This window comes from Balearica regulorum, chromosome 1 (genome assembly GCF_011004875.1).
Source record: "Balearica regulorum gibbericeps isolate bBalReg1 chromosome 1, bBalReg1.pri, whole genome shotgun sequence".
Taxonomy (NCBI): Eukaryota; Metazoa; Chordata; class Aves; order Gruiformes; family Gruidae; genus Balearica; species Balearica regulorum.
The window spans coordinates 200,641,276-200,664,269 of NC_046184.1; the positions used below are offsets into that span (position 1 = coordinate 200,641,276).

At 37.5% G+C, this 22,994-nt stretch overlaps 1 protein-coding gene across 1 annotated transcript in view; it reads right to left on the reverse strand.

Annotated features, from left to right (window-relative positions):
• The window catches only part of DDX10 (DEAD-box helicase 10), a 191,769-nt gene that overhangs the window by 62,929 nt on the left and 105,846 nt on the right, over positions 1–22,994 (reverse strand). The window contains exons 14-15 of the mRNA XM_075742273.1: positions 12,868–12,981; positions 10,495–10,656 (exon numbers count right to left, since the gene is read on the reverse strand). Of these exons, the coding sequence (XP_075598388.1) occupies positions 10,495–10,656; positions 12,868–12,981 (276 nt within the window). The remainder of the gene's footprint in view (positions 1–10,494; positions 10,657–12,867; positions 12,982–22,994) is intronic.

Consider the following 22,994-nt stretch of genomic DNA (forward strand, 5'->3'; position numbering starts at 1 on the left):
ATCTCTCATATACTGGCATCGTCATATTCAAGAGCTGGTTTCCACCCAAATTTTAAAGCACAGATGTGCTCTGAAAAGTGACTTAATAAATGGCACCGTGGTATCCCACATCTGTCTTCTCTCAGATTTCACACCAAGTTTGTGCTGCTTACATGCAAAATATGGGGGGTTTTGGGTTTTTTGGTTTTTGGTTTTTTGTTTTTTAACTGCTTAGTTTGCAGGCAATTTGGTATCTGAAAATCCAGCTCTAATAAATATGGCATCAGCCCCTAAAATAAGATTACTAACTTCTAGCTACACAATCAGCACACACACGAGCCAACACAGAATCGAACTGTGCCCTCTTCCATGGTGGTTTTGCTCTGCACAGGTGGATGGAAGAAAAACTAGAATTATTGAGAACTATTTATTAATTATTAAAAATAAACAGAATTAGGGAGGTCTGAATACATGTTGAGTAAGAAAATTCTGTTTCAGTAGTCACTTTGCTAGATTTTATATTGCTACGTCGTTTAATATTTGTCTTGTTATAGAGATTAGCAAATCGTCTACATGCAAGCAGTGCTCCAACCACCAGAACAAAGCAACATTCCCAACTGAAAGATAAAATTGAATCAACTCATTAGTATTTCTTTGAATATCATTTTAAAAAAAAATCTGGAAATTAAGTACAAAATTGGTTACTATTAAATAAGCAAATCTTAATACCTTCAGGGAAAAAAGCAAAAGGTTTTTGATTATTTTGTGTTTGTTTTGTTTTGTTTTTAATCTCTTAATATTCAGCTTTAGAAATCTATTAAATAATCTCTTCAAGCAACAAACTATATAAACATAACAATGTAAACCTCATCTGTAGAGCTGATGTTAGAGCTGATGTTTACTTTATAGGTAGGGAAACTGAAACACATAGGTCTAGTATGACCTATTTAAGACAACATAGGAAAAGTGTGGCATCAAAAGCATGTGAAAGACCACACAGTGAAAATCTTAAACACTAAACAAGCACTGGGAAAACTCTTAAGGGACAGTTGGAAAAAAGGCATTCTCATTTAAAAGAGGAAAACACAAACTAGCAGAAACTGACCGTTACAAGGACATTGTTGGAACAAAACCAACAGAGGAAATCAGTTGACAAAACTGAAAATTAATCCTTTCTCGTTTAACATCTGAATGTGCTGAACATGTTTTCGGGATAGAAATTTTTTTTAATGTTGGTAAGTAGGTCATCTGGTTTAAACATACATACTTTTAACATATATATATTGTCACAAAAGCGATTTATGATATTCGTTGACCAAGGAGGAAAGGGACACAAGGTAGGACACATGTATACATACAGTTTCTTTCTGACAAACAGCCTTCCAGTAAGAAAGGGAGATTAAATCATAGTCATTAAAATACAGAGGCAGTCCAGCAATCAACTTTGTGTGAAAATAGCATCTGAGCCAGATTCTGAACCTACAGAAATCAAAGGGATTCTTCAAATGGATTCACAGACAGTTCCATCCCACTTTGTACATGCATACACAAACACAGAGAAAGAAAGAGAGGTAAAGGTAACCCTAATTCACCTGAAAATACAGTTTCAACAGAATTATATAAGGAATTAAGTTAGTTAACGGTGTTTAAAAGTAACTTTTAAAGCTGTGAACTAAAATCTTAATGACAAAGTCAATGGGAGTTACACTGCAAAACACGCTAGTATTTTTGAGCAAAAAGTAGAGGAAAAGGGCTGATGAAGATGCACTTCATCTGTGGCCACTTTTTGGTTTTGAAGGGATGACACCATTTAAGAGTGCGAATTCATAATCTAGACAGGTCACAGACTCTTGAGCTGTCTTAATGCAGCCACTCTTAAGGAAACACCCAAGTCTAATACACCAGATGTGAGAGAAGACAGAAAATCCCACACCTATCTGCACCTGCTCGTGCAGATCCAGGTACCCAGCAGTACCCAAGTCCTCAGCAAGCAAAGGGTGCAACTCCTGTCAGAAGCTGCTAGGTTGCCTGAAGGACCCATGACAGTCAGAAGTCAGCACTTTGGGCAGTTGTGCCATTACATCCTCTGGCAGGACAAGCAGCCTGGTGCTGGAAGCTCCCTTACAGCACTAAGGCTGCAACTCCACCGTAGCTGAAGTTAAGCCAAGCCTGCACTACTTCAGCCTCCACCCACAGCTGCATTTTCCGATTAGGGTGTACACAAACAACCTACTCGCAGTTATTTCATTTTCTTATTTTTCACATCAACGAGATGAGGCCAAGAACTCTGATTTTGCTGGAAAACTCTTAAAAAACATTCAAGGGCACTTGAAGCTTTAAGTATAGCCCATCCAGCTGTTGAAGTGAAAGAAAAGCAAACAGCGAGCAAGCTCTTGCCTCTGCCAGCAGCACAGCGAGGCCGGAGGGACAGATGCTGCTGCTAAGACTGAAAAGGGATGCCTGTTAACTCACCTGTCAGTGTCCATTCCCCTTATCTTAATAGCTCTGCAGCTGGAACATAACAGCGGCATTGCCTGCACACAATAGCTATGAGAGGGCTCAGATAGGCTTCCTAACAAAGTAATACTCTCCTGATGTATTGTACACATCTCTCCATCTCTAATACTTTTCTTTCCGTTCAGCTAAATGCTCCTCTCTGCAGCAACCTCTTCCCTTTATGTTTTGTTCCTACTCTGGCACACTCTCTACGTGAGAGGATTTTATCATCCTCACCCAGCACCACATTAAACCAACTGTACAATTACACTGAAATCTGACAAATTTCACCTCAAAGTGAAGGACTATTCAAGTGCTATACTTAATAAAGAGCAAAATACTGCACCGAGATTTTTTTTTTCCCTTCAGATTATTTCCTTTGAAATACGATGCAATCTCTCTTCAGAATTAATGTATTGATTGATTTCAGACTACAAATACTGTTTTTCACAGGTGCATTTATCTTCCAGCACACTGAATGGTTTGCACTGTATGGCACCTATTTTTCTTAATTGCGTATAATTTTTTTTAATCATGAGTAAAAAATTGTTAAAATAAAGAAATCCTTGAGGGGCCTTTTCTCTTTCTCGACCTGTTATACACAGTATTCAATGATCTATTACAATATGCTACAAGTACTTTTAGCATTATTGTATAAAACAATAAACCAAACGTTTAAATCGTATCTACTGTGTCATCAACAGAAATCATTTGCAAAAGCAGGATTGGGAGCAAGATAGAGCCTAGAGCTCCAGCTGGAGCGGGGCTGCCAAAGGAAGGGACAAGGCATGGGGCGTTCTGCCCCCGGAGAGCTTTCCCATCTGGGCCACGCTTCAGCCACAGCATGGGCTGAGCATTGCAGCAGGGGCCAGAGGTAGGAAGAGACAAAGGCTGCAGCATTACAGTAGGAAGCAAACCCCAAGGAATGCAGTGTGGCACGAGATACACAAAGGAAAAATAATCCATTACAACTATCAGCTGAGATCTTAACTGACTTGGTCACACTGCTGTTCTCCTACTAGTTAAAATTATCAGCATTACTGCTTTTAAAAGCAAATTCACAGTTTGATTCTAACTTTTTGCCAACTGCAGGTTCTAAAGGAGATGAATTCGTCCTTTATAAGTGAACCTACATCTCTTTTTCAAGGTCCTACATCAGGTGCATCCTTCATTGGATCAATTCAATTCATACAGATTTTAAGTCATCGTGAGGTGATCACAGTTCTCCAGGTACTCTATCCAAGCATGCAAAAGATATCCTGTACAGCTGTTAGTACCTTTTCTTCCCCTAAATGCCCCCAGAAATCTTCACGCTTTTTAAGCATCAGCCTTAAACTCTGTACTGAGGCTGTTACATCATCCCAATAGTATTATAACTCCATTTTTCTTCTTCAGAGGAAGCATCCTTTCCAGATTCTAAAGAACTGTATGTGAATAAATATAAAATTAATAAAGTTAAAGTCTCTCTCCTACTCTCCCCCCTATATACTGATGCAAAAATTACTAGAAAATACTCCTTTTGAACATAATGTTTAAATCTATCTGGCTAGTCTCTCTAGGGATACCTTGAATGTAATAATGTGGTTTGTAAGGATATTTTGTTAACAGTGAGACAAAGACAAGGAGGAGAAAAAGTAATAAACTGAACACTAATACACTAACCCTAATGAGCAGTAAGGCAGATAGTAACAGAGACCTGAACTCCTAAGTCACAGATAGATGATCACTAAAGGAACGACATAAGCACAACCTTGAGAAGGTTCACACAGAACTTTGTAACTGATAAGACCAAGAGAAACAAGGTTATCTATGTTTATCAGTCTCATGGGAAAGAGCAAACATATTACGGAATATTTGAAAGGCACTGTGGGACTGTGAAGACAGACCAGCATCTGGAAAAACCCAAGGTCAAGACCAGAGACTGTGTAAAGGCCCTTTGGTGTGGGTATGGTTATCAGACATTTAGGGCCCATGCTATTAAGGGATCGGTGAATGTGAGTGTGCTTGTGAATCAAAGGAGTGAGGGTGTTCAGAGTTCTGCTAGCAAACGTCAACCCTGAGCAGCCAACAAGAAGGAATAAGCTTGTGCTGCCCGTGCTGTTCACGTTCATGTGAGTCCTGCCTGCATTTAGCTTTTCTACCTCTCTTGTCTCTGTGGCCGCCCACGTGTGCATTCTGTATGCACATCAGTGCGATACATGCACAGCCTTGCTAGGGCTGAGTCTGTAACCTGGAACAGCAGCAGACACCATCTAACAGAAGAAACCTCCTGAGTTGAAATTCAAGGGATTTGGCTCCCCTTACCAGTCTGCAATCTTCCATTTTCAAGAACGAATTTGAATCAAAAAGTTATTGAATTAATTTAGTGGGGTAAGTATACTCTTCCCAAAACTGCAAGTTATTCATTTTATAGAAGTCTTTCCATAAAGCCTGGTATGAAGAATTGCCTCTTTTAGCCTTGGAAAGAGCTAATTAAGTAAAAATATTTGGGAGAGCAAATATATAAAGGGTGAAACATCACAGTGTATCTTCCTCATTAAAACTATCCACTTTCCCATTAACAAATGCGTCTAGGGAACAGGAGACAAACCAAACAGAGGTACTCTGTTCAATACAGTTTCTAATAGTTCTATATTTTCTACTGAATTAAGAACAGTATGAGCAAAACTAGGAGACTATGTAACTCTGAAATTCAGGTTTACAAATCGGCACCATTTCAGTAGCACAAGGGCTACAAATTATCTCCAGTTTTCTCCCAGCAACAGCAGTAACACTGGAAGATTCTGCAACAAGTCTCACAAATACAAAATATATATTACATTTAAAATACCAACTTGTGGCACAATGCTACAGTGCAGCATCTTCTGAAAGATACCCCCCCGTGACCTGAAGTCTAACTGGTGTCATACCTCTTATAACCACGGCTGTTTAACTTCTTCCAGGGAGGCACGGAACTACTGCATCTTGCAGTACCAGGCTCCTGAAGACAGCCTTGGCTTGTTTGCTACTAATACCATCCAAATAAAATAAAATTTTTAAAAAAATACTTCTAGCCACCTTCTCATGTCGATCATCCCAAGTTTACAGCATATCTTACTTGCTGGAAAATGAGGTAAGAAACAAGGCTCCTATTCATCTTTCCTTCAGCACCAATGGGCATTTTTCTGAGCTTGGGTTAGTACACAGGAAGAGAGGTTATTATGAAGCGAGATGAATCCCTCTCTGCCGCTATTTTCCTCCTAACAATAGTGCATTTTCAGTTGAAAAACTTGAAAAATTGAGTGCGAAAACATGTTCTGAATACTTTATTCACTTCTCCCTTTATTGTTGTTTATAACATTTTATACATTTCAAAAGAGCTCAAATCTATACCTCTCGCTGGGCTGTCATTACATGTCCATTAATGCAGAACTCTTTTCACATCATTTTGATCAGTGTTACTGCCCTTTCCCTTGTGCTCAACTGCTAAAATTTACTTTGCTTCCAAAACTTCAATAAGCATTAATTACATCACAATTATACCTCAGACTTTTACTTATTTATATCCATCTGATTTTCAATTTTCCCCATTTGCAGAGGAAGGGGAGGATAACAAAATGTGAGACTTACGAAGGAAACCTAATTACAGTGTAGATGCTTTGCCAGTTTCCACAAGCCTTAAGGCACCCCAACACACATCTAATCCAAGCATCTCATGAATGCACCAAAACATTTTTCTGATCATACTGAAAACTGTGCTCATTTACATGACATTCACAAATGGATTTAAAGGCAAGGGCCTGTGGATACTCTTTCTGAATAGCTTTGCTCTTCATCAGAAACAGTTTCACAAGGAAAGATCCTATTAAGCTTATAGGCCACATTCACTTAAAAAAAAAGCTATTCTGTGCAAGTTTTGATTTTAAGAAGGTCTTTTTTTTTTCCCAAAAAAATCTTTAATCTTCAAGATTATACTGAAGAAACCATAAGAGAGGTATTCTCAGTGGAAGATGACCTATAAAATGACAAGCTTTATAAAAAAACACTGCTTTTTCTACATCCAATCTAAATCAAAATCTAAATCAAAATCTGACCACATGTGCAATATATAAAAAACATGGATGAAAGAATATATACTTTCATAGCCTTCCATAAATTATTTTGTTATTCTAAGTCACCATTTTAAAGCCAACGTAGAGACTTCAGGTATTAGCATACATTCAGCCTCAGAGGACTTTCTGATTACTGAGGTACATAACCATGGAGCAGACTGCTACAGTTGGTTTATACAGAATGAAACCACAGTTGTCTCTAGTGGTCTTCTAATCTACCTATATAGTAACTTTAATAGACTTATCATGTTTCAAAAATTGATTTAACGAAAAAAATAAAAACTGCCAAACATAGAAGCCAGGAAACCACACCAAGCATCAGCTGCAGTAGGAAGAAAAGGACTTAAGAGGAGGCAATGTGAATCAGCATACAGACATTTGAAACTTGCTGAAAGTGAAGGATCAGAAGAAAGTTAAATTGATGAAAAAGTCAAGGAAAGATCATGAACAAATCTGAAGCAAAAGCAGAGAAGCAAAATTTAACCACGGCTTTTTCAAAAAGCTAGGAAGGAGAGAGTTGTAGGAGAAGTCAGCGACCACGGTGGAAAACCAAGAAACAGAGTTGTCACATCTGCTGTTAGCAAAGATGTTAAATGGACAAAGATCTACAGCACTCTGCTTGCGGGAAGGAAATTAAAACAAAGATGGGAATGAAATAATTAGAGTTACTGCATCAAAGAAAGGTCAGACAACAGAGTTCGTGCTATGCCATGATGTATTTTGGCTGATAGTGGAGTTCAGAGATTTGAAAAGAAGCAACAACAGTCACAAGTGATGGATTTAAGACTTTGTATAAAAGGCACTGCTGAATGCCAGTGAGGGGATGTGTAAGATGGGATGAAAGCATGTTACTTGCAAAAGTTCCTCTTTCAATGACACAAGAAAGGCACTAAGACATCCATACTTACACAGAAGTCATGAAAATAAGAAAGTGTCCTAGTCTTTTTGTTGCTTTCATATCCTTTGTTGGTAACACACCGAAATATCTTCTAGGTTTCATCCTCTTTCTCCAACTGAGACTAAGAAATAACACCCCTGTAAGCCTGTCAGGCTTAGAGACACAACCAAACTTTAAATAGCAAATTCAGACGACGATCAGGCACCTGACCAGGCTGCTGCAGTACAGTCATTATACTTGGACTTGGGTAGTTCTTCTTCCTTCACGTCACTGAGATGCCAGCCAAAGATTCAAATTCAACTAAGTATCTGCTGCTGAGTGACGATGTTCTCTTTTGGGAAGGGAAACCTTATGAGGTGGGAGGATTTTTAGATACCATTGGGAAGTCACTGTGAAAGTGGCCACATGATTCCTTTTTACTGTGAGGCAGTTCAAATTTTTCTCCAGGATTCTCTCGTTAATGAAGGGCTGATGACTTGCCCCACTGTCAATGCAATAAATTCCAAAAAATATTAGTGAGAAACCAATGGCTGAAATGGCTAAAATAATGTTTATCTATGTCAATTATCAATGATTTCTGAATCATGCCATAGAACTTCTCCCTGTAGTGTGAATTTAACTAATTACATATTTACTGTTAAGAAAAAAATTGAACAGTATGTGCCCCACACAGAAACAATGTAGCTTCTTCATGGGTCACCAGAAGAGCGGATCTTCTGATCACTAAATCAGCTTAATATAACCCAGGAGAAAGGAGGTAGTGCTTGTCTCTGCTTGGATTAGACAAAAGAGCAGGACTTTGATATATTTTCCCGACTGTTACTATTACAGCTATTTCCTAAGCAGCAACAGCTGACTGGTCAAGAATCCCAGACATAAAGGATGACTTAGTAATAAGGTAGAGTAACATTCAATCTGTGTGGCAGCCTTACCAATTCATTTTACGTATTACTTAATACAGGCTCTGTAAGGGTATCTCAAATACCTTCTGAAGTGAGGGTGAAGGATCATCTTTAACCACAAGGTTAGTCAGATGACGGGGAGGCAAATGAGTAAATCCTGAACTCCCACCTATCACCTTCCTGCCCCTTGTTTCCTTTTAAGTTTCATCTCCTTTAAATTTGGATATTAGGATACTAAACTGTTTGTAAGACCATTTCAAAAGTTAAATGACAACGAGAAAACTGAGTACTTCATCATGTACAGAGAATTTACCATATGAAGCATTTTTCACCTCAAATTGTTACGCCACACAAAAAAAAAAAAAATCTGAACGCACATGCAATGACTGAATGCAGTAAGGCCACCCTAAAACTTAGACACACATTTATTTCCCCGTACCTCAATCAGAAGCCTTTTTTAATGCATTTCCTTCTTTTTGACATACTACCATTCATTTCTTTTCTTTCATTTCATAAAGGATAATAATTAGGTGTAACGTGAAAAACACTCATGCTTTTCAAGGTTACAAGAAACTTGACACTTTCCATAATTACAGAAAAACCCCACGATACTGATGATATGGCCAGTCCTGTTCACTTTGCCTGCCTCACTTTTGAAAAGAGGCACTCTTTTCATAGTATCCCCACAGTTGATTTATTTTTTTTAATGCAGGTAAATATCTGATCGATGTCATTTGTTCTCCTCGGCATTATAACGACGAAGCTGTGTTCATCAGACCAACTGATGAAGTATTTAATCATTGAAGTCTGATGTCAACAGCGTTACTCAAAGTATACGAATTTGCTAGTGAATAGCAGATTGATTGCAAAGTTATAAATCAGTCTCTCCATCCGTGTTTATTAAGCTGTATCCTTGAAATCTGACAGATTGCTTTCTGTAAAATTGACTATGATTTCACTTATAGCACAGAAAACATTACTGCTTTGCAGCTACTTTCAAATGCAACGCTTCGCTAAAGAGGTGGGAATTTTGTAGATGTCAAATGACTGTAACAGTACTATAGGAGTAGACTTTCAAATTAAATGTGTGAAGCATGCTTTGACTTTAGCTGGAATACTTCAGTGCCCAAACATAACTTGAAGCTTTCACAAATCCCCGCCAAATGAATTTGTTCAAATACAAACTTTAACAGATACTGCAATATCTAAGCACTAATCACTAGCAATCAGTGGATAAAGTCAAACTGGATAAAGTAAGCATTTGCAGAGCAGGGCAATAAAACAACACTTTTTAATGCTTTGGAAATTAGAAGCTTTGAGTATAAAGCAGGCCTTTAATAATACAGAGTCCTGGGATCTCACATTTATCTGTTATCTGGAGAAATCCAAACCCTTCTCACAATGACTAACAGAACGATCCCCGAACTCAAAGACATCCAGTTGAGTTCATATGACTGGTACATGACAAGGTCAGGAAACTCTGCTTTGGTCCATGACAGATAATACAAAAGTAGTTTGCAAACTTATGGTCTGCAATTTAAAGGGTTTTAAATGCCAGAGAGAAGCCAGACTGCACACACTGAAGTTTTCAAATTATAGCCAAAACTATATGACACTATTTGAATAATTCATTAAATAAATTCTGATAGCCTTAATAACAATGATGCAAAAAGTTACCACTTTTGCCTACCTGAAATGTAATGTTGAATGCTGAACAAGTGGTACTCTGAAGACATTTCGAGACACTCTTTCACTTCCCCTTCCCTCTAAACATCTTCAGCATTCGTTAGAGCATGTATGCCAAACACTTTCTCTTTGTGAAATAAACCCTTCCCCTGAACACTGCTTTAAAAAAAGATGCTGCCACTAAACTCTCGACAGATTTTAAAATTGTAAATAAAGCTCTACTGTTACAAACAACTGGTACTGCATAAGGCTTTGTGTTACTCAGCTACTTTTGTCAGAACAATCTTCCTGTGTGCAATGTAGTCCTGAAAAAAAACACTTAAATTAAATGAACTTGTACTACACTTATTTCACAATATATTTAAGTATTTTTCCTCACTGAGCAATCCACATCACAGTATCTATTTCTGCACTTCGGAAACCAAAGTAGAGATCAACTTACCCTATGTTTTTCCTTTACTTTCTTTCTGTATTCTTCTTTGTCAAATTTGTCTTCTTCCCGCAGTATCTCTTTCGCTTTAGCTAAGTTGATACCACTGGCATCGTCTTCCTCATCTGCTTTTGCCAAACTGGATTTTTGCACAGGTGGCCACTGCTGCACTAACTGCATTACACATGTCAGCAAGAAAAATAATGGTTAGAATAATTTTTTCCACATCAAAGTTTTGACGGCCTAAATATTCCAATACATTCTTTTTCTAGACTAAATAAAAAGGTCATTTGCAAAAGAAACAAACAAACAAAATTTTTGCACAATAAAAACTCAGATACTTTATTTAACATCACATTCAGTCAAAAATGAGTATTTGAAAATAATGTATCCATTACACCATATTACTGTTTAATGGATTCACTTGAACTTCTTCTCTTTTTCTCTCTTTGTCTAATGAAACAAATAATTTATAATCCTGCTAGTCATTTTGGGAGAAAAATGATATTTGCTTTCAAGAAACAACTCTCCAAAATACATGCAACAGAACAAAACACTGGTAAATCTAAGCAATATGTTTTCAAGTAAACAACCAATATTTCAACATATTAACTGAGAGAAAAATGAGATCAGCTTTCACCACACAGTACACAGAAAACCATGACTGCAGGTTCATGTTTTGAGGGTAGCAAGGAAAACAGAAGTGGAGGGGTTTATTAATTATTGTTCAAAATCTGGATTGGAAATGTTTGATGATTCAAGTTTGACTTGTGGATGACATGCTGAACACATCCAGCTTCCCTTAAATATCTGAAACTCTAAAGCAAACACAAAGACTACATATTCATCAGAAAATATCCCCACCTATCTTACGACCTCGTGGTATGAGCAGACAGCATCTGTAGTAATCTTTGCAAAGTCATTCTTACCTATAGATTAGTAGAGTAGTAACTCTTAAAAGGAAACTATATGGCAGAAAATATAGAATGTCTTTCAGATACAAATGCAAAACCAAACATGTTTAGGACTCCCTAATGCACGCGGGGTGTTATTCACCTGAATACTGAGAAACCCAACCTACTGTTTCCACTTCCTTTCGTAAAATGGAGTTTGTGTAGTTGTATTTTCTAGAAAGATTCGTAAAATAAAACTCCTTTAAGAAACGTAAGACAAGCCCATGGAGTAGAACAGTAAAACTTTAAAGCAAGTTTTAAACAGCTCAGAAAGAAAGCTGGAACAATATCCACAGATGAAAACTTTATGTTTCCTTAAATAAGTTGCCCCTTCTCTATTATGCTACTTTTCTAACTATAATCTTTGCGATATTTTTTTTCCTCCATCTTCATTCTTTTTTGCTTCATTGCATAGGTACATAAAACATTTGCATATGTATTTTAAGATGAGACAACAGCTTTTGTATATCTAAAAATATCTGAAGATATAATTTCCAGTCAATGAGGCAACCTCTAAACCTTTTAAATTTTGTCTAATGTCAGTAATTATATGGCTATACTCCCTTCACCTGCCATATAAAATGGTTTATTTTATTTGGTCACAAAAGCAAATTATATACTTGTAAAGGTCACCTCTCTTTCAGTTTATGCCTTACTGAAATTAATCTAGAGTAAAAAAAAAAAAAAAGCAACTGTTTTCTTAATGCTGGAAATGGAAAAACAACGTACACGGCATCTGAAGCTGTGAAATCAAATGTTAGAAAACTTTATGGAGCGTGGAGACTTGCTAGTGAGGTTATTGCCACAATGAAACCCTAGAGTGACTAGCATCCACAATAGTTCCTTTCGGTATAAAATCAATACATTTTTCCAGGGGCTATTAAAAGATCCAATTAAATTACTGGCAAATTTCAATGCACTGCTACATCAGCACCAGTAGGTGAAACTTTGGTACTTCCCTAGCTTTCCTAAGAAAACTTTTAATCTAGAAATAGTGAATGCTGGAAAGAAAACCAGGGACTACTTTTAATTCCAGTACAACAACTCCAGACTTGGGGGAGCTTTGACAAATACCTACAGGAAAATTGTTTTACATTTCTGTAAGGAAAAAATAGGGCCTTGATTCCACCTGAAATTGAAGATAATAGGCAGAAAAGAGGTACAGTTCTGTACATCCACTAACAGATCTCATACAAGTACCTTACGCATATACAGGTGAAAAGAGGTCAGCGCTCAGCATTCCTCTTTCTCCAGTGGAATTGAATTCTAAATGGAAGCTGAACAGGTTTGCAAAACTTAATCCAATTATGAAAACCACACACTTTTGAAAAGCTTATCTTTTCATACAGATATAAAATATAAGTATTTTTGTCTTTATAGAAACTACAAATTCAGTTCCCACCGAAAGGCAGTTATTTTGAAGTGATCTTACCTCTCCATCTTCAGTAAAGACTATTTTTGTGTTGACTTTAAATTTCTTCTTCAAGATTTTCTTGGCTTCTTGGGTTTTAGTTGCTTTTTTCTTCGTCTTTGATTTTGATGCATTCTGTATAAAAGAAAATGAGATTTCTCATGGTTGTTTTTTCCCTAGTCACAGAGTATATGCTTCAAATTTTCTTAAAAGCAATTAGACGTATTGAAATGTAATTCCTAAAACACGAGTAAGAGTAATTTCCAGTAAAAATTAGCTAACAGACCTTTTCATAAAAGTGTTTTAAGCAGGTCATAGCACGAGGAACTCATTTACTCTGATAACAATTCAGCATAACTTAAATTCTGTCAGCAGCAGGACACCTGACTCATTCTCACTAACCTTTTTGGGACAAGGACACTAGATTCACCAGCTGATGCTGTTAGCAAGCCTCACCAGAGAAGAAATCCAGTATAACTGACTGAAGCCATTAGCTACAACTAATCAGATCGCACTTGTCATCACGTTGTCCCCAGGCACCACAGCACACCAGTTTGAATTATTTCTGTGTCAACGAAGGGCACAAGTGGCCATGCAAGAACTTTCCTATTTCATAACTCTTGTCCCTTGCAGTCCCATCTGGGTGTAGAACATCAGTGCTAGGAGATGTTTACCAAACTTAGCATTAAATAACATTTAGAATCACAAAAGTTATTAGCATTATAGGAGAAAAGCTGTAGTGAAACAAAGTGGTGAAGACACCAGGGAAACTAATAAATGAGTCAGCAGAGATTGTGAAATTTAGACATTAAGCTTCCAACAGGCTGAGGTTGTTCTTTCCTGACTACCGTTGAGAAAGCAACAGTGAGCAGAAAAAGCAAGTATTACCAGCAAAACAGTATCCCTGTATAAAAAACACTGATAGTGAAGTTACATTTAATTTTTGTGCGCATAATCTTGCTGTAGAAGAGGTGAAGAGGTCACTTCTATTTTTGACAGAGACTGAAGATTTATCCATAGTATTTTCACATTTTAGAGGTAGTTTGCAACTCTGGGAGGACCGTTTTAATTACTTCTGTAAAATGCAGTGGAAAATAAATTGTCACATCTACAGATGGCCCACATAGGTTTCACAGAGCCACCCGTCTGGTGGTAACATCATGGAACCAAAGAACGTGGAGATTCCCAACCTCCAGTTCTTCTTCTGGGAACTCTCCTTTCAAGAACAAAAGCCGTATGTCCAGAAACAATACACTCAGAGGACATTTTAAGCAATAATTGCCATTGCAGGAAGCATTTTATAGCAAAAGATATTCTGCAGGAATACGTGAAGACTCCGCCGGAGAAGATCCACGACTCATTCATCACTCTGTAAAGAGTGCCAAGCTGCGTTACTCAGGAAAAAGTGCCTGAAAAACAGTCACTAAACTGTTTAAACTTCTGATAAGTAATAGAAAGTAGTCAAAGCAACCAGAGAGAAAAAGGAATAACTGAACTTTTTTCTCACTTTTCCTTTTTATTTTGGTCATTTTAATCAGTTTCATCTTCTATACCAAATCCACTATGAAAGGAAGCAAAAAAAAACACCTAACTCAGAAAGTCACTGTCATCATGGTCAGCACACTAATTCACTGAAATATGAACTATAAAAGAGAAAAATTACAGTCTTCCTAACAGGACAAATGGTTTGTGACAGCTACTGTGCTGTGTTATCAAGTAATGACCATATCTATTATAGAAAATAGCAACTGTAGCAGCACTTACGTCCTCAGTATTGTCATACAATTTTTGTTGCACTGTGCAACTACTACTACTTAGGCACACCTTTAACAACTCAGAAAGCTGCACTATTCCCTCACTCCTCTTGCTTATCCTACAAACACGAATTGTTTGAGAGCCTGCATAAGCATAAAACCCTTACCTCAAAATACAGACTACTTAGTATAACAACAGAAACTGTTCAGAGGAAGAATTTAAAGAAAGATGTACTTCAAGGCGGTAAGATAATACTTCTCACTAACACAACATTTTCTTTCATCTTCTCATTTTGTTACTTTTTTCCTTTTTATTTTTAATAAAATCTTCCATTTCAGCAGTGCCAGCATTATTGGTACCAACATAATATGCTAATGTAAAAACTAAAGGCAACTGAACATTTCAAATTGGTACATCAATGTTTTGTAAAATTATATTTAAATATGAATCTCAGCTGTTTACATTTCTTGGTTTAAAAAAGGTTTTCCAGGCTAAAGAGCACAAATATCCAGTGGGCTCTGTTTGCAGGCATACATAGGCAATATTTCCAGTTGTACCTTGTTGCCCCTCCCCGCTCTGTGTGATTTTGAGAAGTAAAAGTATTTTGATGCTGCAAAGTAGCATGGAAAAAAATGGGATAGCACAAAATTTCCAAACAAAGAGGAGGAACAAGAGGAGGAAGAAACAAATAGGAAGGCAAATTCTTTCACTATACACCTAAAAAGCATAGTATAAGATCAGCACATGAATTCGGCAGATTTACAATATGCTACATTAAGGAAAGGTAAGAGATCAGAACTTTAAAAAACATAGAGGAAAGAGCAGTGGTATAAAACTCTACACACCACATAGATAATTAAATTGTGGTTTTCATTAGGACACTTTCATTGTTTTACAAAACTGAACACCCTTCAAAAGCAATGGCTACCAAGGCTCCGTCAGCTTCAGACATTGTCTCCTGACTGACACAGTTTAAGACCAAATGGGCTCAGATATCAAAACATTTTCATCACAGATATAGGCACGATTTTAGAAATGACTTGACTTCACCGATAGTAGAAGTAGTGCAGCCCAGGAGGGAAGTTGGGTGGGTTAGTGCAGTGGTTCCTGGCATGGCCTCCCTGTCCCAAAGGGGAGGCTATGTGGTGCAGGAGAAGAGTCAGGCACGTCAGCCATGGGATGTATGTAGTCCTGGGGCTACCATGAGGTCCCATAAATGCTGCTTTGGTCCTCTCCTGGGGATCTCTCTCACATTGTTCTGGACTCCCTATATAGTCCTAAAGACTTTCTCTTCTGTCACCTAAGTCTCTCAGAACATCTGCTCCCCACATATCAAGAGTCTCTCCCCAAATCTCCTGCCCCAGTGGCTGCCGCTCTGTCTTTAACATATCTGAGCCAGGAGTTCCTCCAACTGGCTGCAGTCTTGACGCAGGATGGGTTGGTTACATCCATCTCAGCTCATGGCCTCCTCCCCCATCCACGACACCCCTGGGACCCCCTCACCCAAACACATACTGCCTTCAACCAAATTTCTAATGCCACCATCTGCCTTTGCTTTAACCCCAAATTTGAACGGCTACACTGAAAAATCAATTTCCCATCACGCTGGAGTCTGATTCATCCATCGTAAAAAGCATAACCAACGGATAGCAGACCTCAGGCTTTCCTAATCTGCAGTGCCAACCCTCGGTTCCCTGTGTTTTCAAGCCATTCTGCTTACTCATTTCCCATTTTCATCTTTTGTACTAGAAGATACCTGACAATTTACAAGCAGCAGGTTGGCATTTAACCGACATCTCCATGGCTTCATCTTTCTTCACATAGAGGTTACCACGCCAGCAGACGACACCAGCTGCTGGAGGCTGCCAAAAGATGTCCTCCATCTGTTAACCTCAAGTGCTGCAAAGACCACAACCATGCATGGCAGGAGCAATGACTCCTCTCTAACTGGTCAGTACACCGCTGGAATCCGGGGTCACAGGCTTTGCAAGTAGAAACACTGTCACATCAGCAGACATGAGTGAATGGAGGGTTTCTGCTGACCACCAGACCTTGCCCCTAATGCCAGAGCAAGCCATGGGCCTGGGCATTTTAAAGTGAGCTGAGAGGGCACAGCAGCTCCCCACACTGAGTGGCTCACTCAGAAAACACTGCGTATCAAACCTGCTCAATCGATATCTACCTCAGTAAATCCATTTCTAAACCTGAATTATACTATCAAATAAGTCATCGATCCAAAGCAGGCACGTGTGATCTGGGCACAGGGTTTTCTGTTGCTGTTAGGGATCTGCTTTAACGCCAGTGAAAGCACCAGCCGGTGCTTCCCACACGCACTTCCCTGTCCACGAAAAGAGGTTACCTGCTGCTCACCAGCGCCTACATTTTGCCCAATGCCCAATAAAACAACTCCTCAAGTCTCACCTTTTCTTCTATGAAGATGTGGCAATAGCTAAACTGATCAAACAATATCAGAGGGATAATCAACCTCTTTAAAATGGTATATAACAGTTAACATTAGAAGTTAAGAGTCACATGAGTTTATAAAAAATTCATAAAACGCAGGCTCAGCTGCAGGGTTGGGGGATTTTCTATTGTTACTAACCAAAAGTCTAAATTTCTTCTTCCTTTTGCACATGCCAGATGGCTTGCTGGATTATTTAATGAGTTAGAATAAAAACAAGTTCTTAGAAGCACAGAAACATTTTGATATATAATCAGAAACAATAGAGAACAGAATGCAAGTTCTTCTCTATTTTTCTCAAGAAGGAGGAGGCTTTTGTTTTCTGGCTTAAAAGATCTGATATTCTCAGCTGAATCTATGACAAAGGTTTTCTAAATGAAGATACTGACAAGTTTAAGACATAAGATTTACTACTTTTTAATTTATTTTTTTTTTCTTAAAAGATAAGGCATCAGAAACACAAATGCCAGTAAATTTTGCTATTCTAATACGGAATAGTTTTTCTTATTAATACAATATTTAAAATCAATAGTTTAGACTAAGTATGTAATCCTCAGTAACTCAGGACCAAAGCACTTACAATGTCTTTCTATAACCAAGACAAACACATTTGCTTTGACCTTTGGAGTGTTACAAATCATCAAATGTAAAGTTTCTTTGTTCCTAACTGCAATTTCCTTTTTAATTTCAACTCAACAAGCCTGTAAAACCAAGCACAGTATATTCACTACAGAAGCTGTCTAAAGACAGGACTATATTATTGTGGCAGGGTAAAATATCTGTAGAAAAAAAGTTATAATCAATTTTCCAGTCACATTAGCTGTAACAAGCATTACTGCTTTTCTAGAGTTTTTGTGAGGTTTTTTTTTCTTCCCCCTGCTTATACCTTAAAATTCCTAGGGAACATGGTGCTGTACCTCGAAATATTTTTCAGTCTCTCCCAACATTATTAGATTACTTTACCCAGAATTCAATAGCAACCACCGCTGAGAAACAAAAAGCAAACAAACAAACCAAACCAAAAAAAACCCACCAAAAAAACCCACACCCAAACAAAAGAAAAACAACAACAACAAAAAAATCAATGTCGGACTCAATTTCACACACTTGTTTTGCATTTCTTCAAGAAACTGCCCACAACAGGAGCAAGTATTATCAAATTTGTATTATCACCAAGCCTGTCAATCCCCCTGTCAAGCTACTGAGTTCAGACTCAGAAGCCATTCCCCACAGAGTAACACACAGGCTTGCCAGATTGAAGCCACCAAACCTTAGACAAAGAGAAGGGCCGTCTTCCTCTTTGTGTAGTGGACAGCGTACCAACACGGTTTTCATGTGTCAGGCACTACGAAGCTACGAGACTGAGTATCCTCAACCACTGCTCTAAAACAGCCTAACCATAAAGCATTACTTCTCAACCCCATGAACTTCCCAAACTCAGACTACGATGCTTTGATTATCTACAACGGACACACAGAGTAGAGAAAAATTTTCACTCCTCCTGACAAACATCTAACCACAGAAGCAGCAGTGAGATACAAACTTCACACCTTACACATAATTATAAAACATAAGAAGGAAAACATCAAAAGGGCCAAATAACCAGACTTTGAAGACCAGACCGTATTACTTCAAGCACCTACAAAATTCTAAACACCAAAAAACTTCCTCTGAGTAATACAATTTGTCGCAACCAGCCATCTGTCTTCCCATCGAGTATAAAGGACCAGAGAAGCAGAAATCCTAGGATGCAGCATGACCACAAGGAGATGTATGGGTGCTGCTTTCCTTCATGATCTCTGGTAGCTAAGTGGTCTCTATTTTAATTTCCAACCCACTTCTCTGCAATGACAGCTATTCTAGTTCTTCCTGATTTCTGCTGACTGCTCACAAGCCACAGGCCTCTCTGCGCTGTTGTCAACACCAGAACAAGCCGAAGCCACTGAGCAGCAGTAATGTAAAGTTCTTCAAACCATCCCTCCACTTCCACAACACAACTCCCCCAACGCTTCCTAAGAAAACAAGCTTCTTTTGTTAACTTATGTTGGGGTTTTTTCATGTAATACAAGTGAGGTTAATTTTGCTTTGGTGATGTGTTCCAAGTTTTTCCTTTTTTAATTAGATGTTAAAAACTAGGAAGCCTAAATTCACAGACACTATCCAACCTACTTGCAGAGCATCTATATATGTCACTGAGCTCAGTTTTTATCATGACAGTTGTGAAGATATGGAAATAGGCAGGTTGGGACTCAAAAGACCAAACCAGCACTTCTTACATGTTGTCCTATTTGCTTCTTTACAAACTTTTAGAGCACATCAGTCAAGTATCAAGATCAAGATCAACATGATCTTGAATTTTTCCAGTAATGGCTTAAATTAAAAGGGTGGATTGATGGGGTTCTTGTTGTTTTGGGGCATTTTTTTCTTCAGGGTGTGGGTGTTTATGTTATTTCGGGTTTTTTAACTAGTATCATGCAAGATTTCAACCAAGCCATTAAATAGCACAAAGTCAAAATTATTGGTTGGTAATTCCTTATGCAATATTACAGTTTGAACAGCTGGACAGCTAAATTACTTGTTACATCTATTCATTATTTACTTTCTAAGCCTATTGAAAGAATGTTGATTTTGAAAGAGACTATTTTCTAGGGTAGAACAACCTACACAGAGAACTGAACATGGCTTTTACAGTAACAGTTGTGAAGATAAGGATAAATCCAGGTTGGTATTCAAAAGAAAAACAACACTCTTAGCACACAGAATAGCACAGATACAAATCCTTTCAAAAATCACAGCAACAGAAATAAAAAAAATAGAGGAAATAAGAAAAGCTTCTAATAAATACTATTCAATATTGCTAAGCACATTATGACAAAGACCAAAAGATCAGCAGTTCACCACACTATCATTCCCATTTAAATTGCCATTCAGATCAAATAAACAGCAACAGATCCAAGAAACCATAGCAAAGACAGAACCGTACTATGGCAACCACATGCTTAGATGATGCTTGCCTTGGGTTTTGATTACCCTTAGGACAGAAGATTACATTGGAATCTGAATTTCATTAGAGTTTTGTGTTTGGGTGCAAGAGTTTGGTTAGAGAGGATGTCTTAGTCAACAACATAGTATTATTTTCTATAAAACAAATTAAATTAAGCAAAAGTTGAAGAGAACTAAAGATTAAATTCTCAGTATTTAACACAAAATGCAAGAGTGAGGATTAAAAAAACTACCAACTTATAACTTTCTAAAACAACTGGAATTTTCTGCAATATATTCACATGATGAGCTTTGTTCTATGTTTACACAGGTATTTGCTACAATTCCTTGTATTTAGAAAAAAACCATTTATTTAGGAGATCATTTTTACTTGTACATAGACTATTATAGCAGAAAAAAGGAGAAAGAGGTGGCAGTAAATGGCTCCATGCCCAGTACTTCTCTCCAACCACAGACAAGAACCAAGCTTAAGAACAGAAACCTTTATTAAATGGTTCTTCAGTGACAAATCTTACTCCTGTTTCTGATACCACATATCTGTACTTCTCTAGAATACTTCTAAGACACTGAAAACAATTAAAATAATTTTCTATTGAATTATTAAACTTTTTCTATTAATGAATGCATATTGCATGTGATACCCAACTGTTCATTTCAGCAGCTGCTATCAAGACTTAAAATTTGGAGTTTTGGCAAAGGCTAAAGAGAGACAGAGGTTGAACTTTCTCTTCCTAGCAAGTCAGTAAAAAAAGCAAGGATTAAAAAAAAAAAGATGTTGATATAGCAAAATTTACATTAAATTACTGAACTTATTCTGTGATTTACAATTTAAAAACCATAACTATCTAAACAATGTCAAAGGCACCAGCAGTTTGAGGCTTTGGGAAACCTGGTCTAGTGGAGGATGTTCCTGCCCATGGCAGGGGGGTTGAAACTAGATGATCTTTGCAGTCCCTTTCAACCCCAACCATTCTATGATCGTATGATTTTCAAAACAATCTTTCTTTGCATGACATTGGGGGTTCCATCAGTAGCTTTGCACCTCCAACTATGAATTTAGAAGAGAGAAAGGAATTTTTTATTCCACACACAACTCCAGTCCCCATTCATGTTAAGAAGTTTACTTCTGCTTTAACTACTTCCTCTTGTTTCTTTACAGGTAATTTAGAAATGCCTGGGTACCATTCCTACTCCTGAAACATCTTCTGAAATATAATTCCTGTACCCTCACAGCAGCATTTATCATGTATAAATTTAAACCAAATCCTGAAAATAAATTAACAAAGTGTATCTGTATCCTTCCATCCCTGAGAAAATTTTCATTGCTTCTATTTTTTATATTGAAAAGAAAAAAAAAAAAGAATGTTAATGTTTTACCCTGATATAAAGCCCACGATACCAGAAGGAGCCACGAATTAGCAGCATCGCACAATCGATTTTTCATGCATTTTTCCTCCCTATCTTTCTCTCTCTGCTTTTTTTTCTTTTTTTTTCTTTCTTCTTAATATATATCTCAGACTCATCCACACAACAGGAAGATTATAAAGAGTGCTTTAGTGAAGAGCCAAGCTCCCCCAGCCCACAAAACAAACATTTGATTTGAGTACTAAAAATTATGTAATTATACACACAACTCTAGTATCTACGTACACCAACAGTTTTTGCCACTGATCTGCAAAGTCACTGCACCTCATTTTCCAAATCTTTAAGTGTAAGAATATTATATAAGAAATAAGGCAAAAAGTAATAACTAAGTATATCATTATAAGATCCAATATGGACAAAACCACTATTTAAGAAATTCGTGAGTTACAGTAATTAGATAATACATCACTCTGAAAGATATCTCCATTTAATGCACCAGACCACAGAAATTTTCAGTACAGCTATTGCATTAGCCTGAAAATCTCCATTACCTGTGAGCATAAGCAGCAATGACATCCCTTTCTAAAGTATTAGGCCTCTAGCACCACAAGACCATGACCTCTCCTGCAGTTTATTTAAAAGAAAGGTGCAACAGAGAATAATGAACTACTTTACATTTTTCTAGGCAAAAAGTAAATTAAGTTATAATTGAGTATGCCTGACTAAATGAAGATAAAGATATTCCAGAAGACTGTAATTCAAACCCAAACATATTAACATAACTTTCATTTATTCTTGGCGTTAAGGTTGGTAGAACAACGTATTTCAAAGAAACACTTACAAGCTAAGCTGTCTTAAGAACTCAAAGACTGTTTCAGACTGAGTAGTATGCAATAACGATTAATACCACTAGTAACTGCAGTGCCAGATCTAGACATAAAATGTTTTTATTCCATGCCTCCCTGTCATTACAAGGTAATGCACCATTACAACACAATCCTGCTCTGGTAAAATCCTACAGAAACGCACAGTAACCATCAAATTCTCCAGCACTTCTACAGCCAAGAGAAATAGATGAACTGCTTGCAGTCTTAAGCTGAGGATTACATCTTAGTAAATGAATGAGCGTTCCTCATGCAACATCAATTAACAAGCAAAAACCATGATTTAGTTAACTGGTATTCATCCTCTCTGTTCCAGAGCTTCCATTTTTGTGAGCAAGAAAAGGCCAAGATGAAGATTCTATTTCCAGCAAAAGATAGCAAATAAGAGCATGAACATGTCTTTGATATTGAACCAAACTGCAAATTATTTCAAACGTAGCCATCTTTTGTCTGTCATTTAAAAAAAAAAAAAAAAAAATCAACCAACCAAACCACCCCCAACCCAAACCCTGTAACAGGTTAACGTGGAGTTGAGGAGCTAGGAAAACCTGCACCTGCTTTGCACAATTTGTTCTATTACAGATCTCCAACAATGACAATGATGAGATCTTTCCTCACTTTCCAGCAGGTGGAAGATCTTGCCTATTCATCCCCCACCAATATTCGACATGAAACAAGGC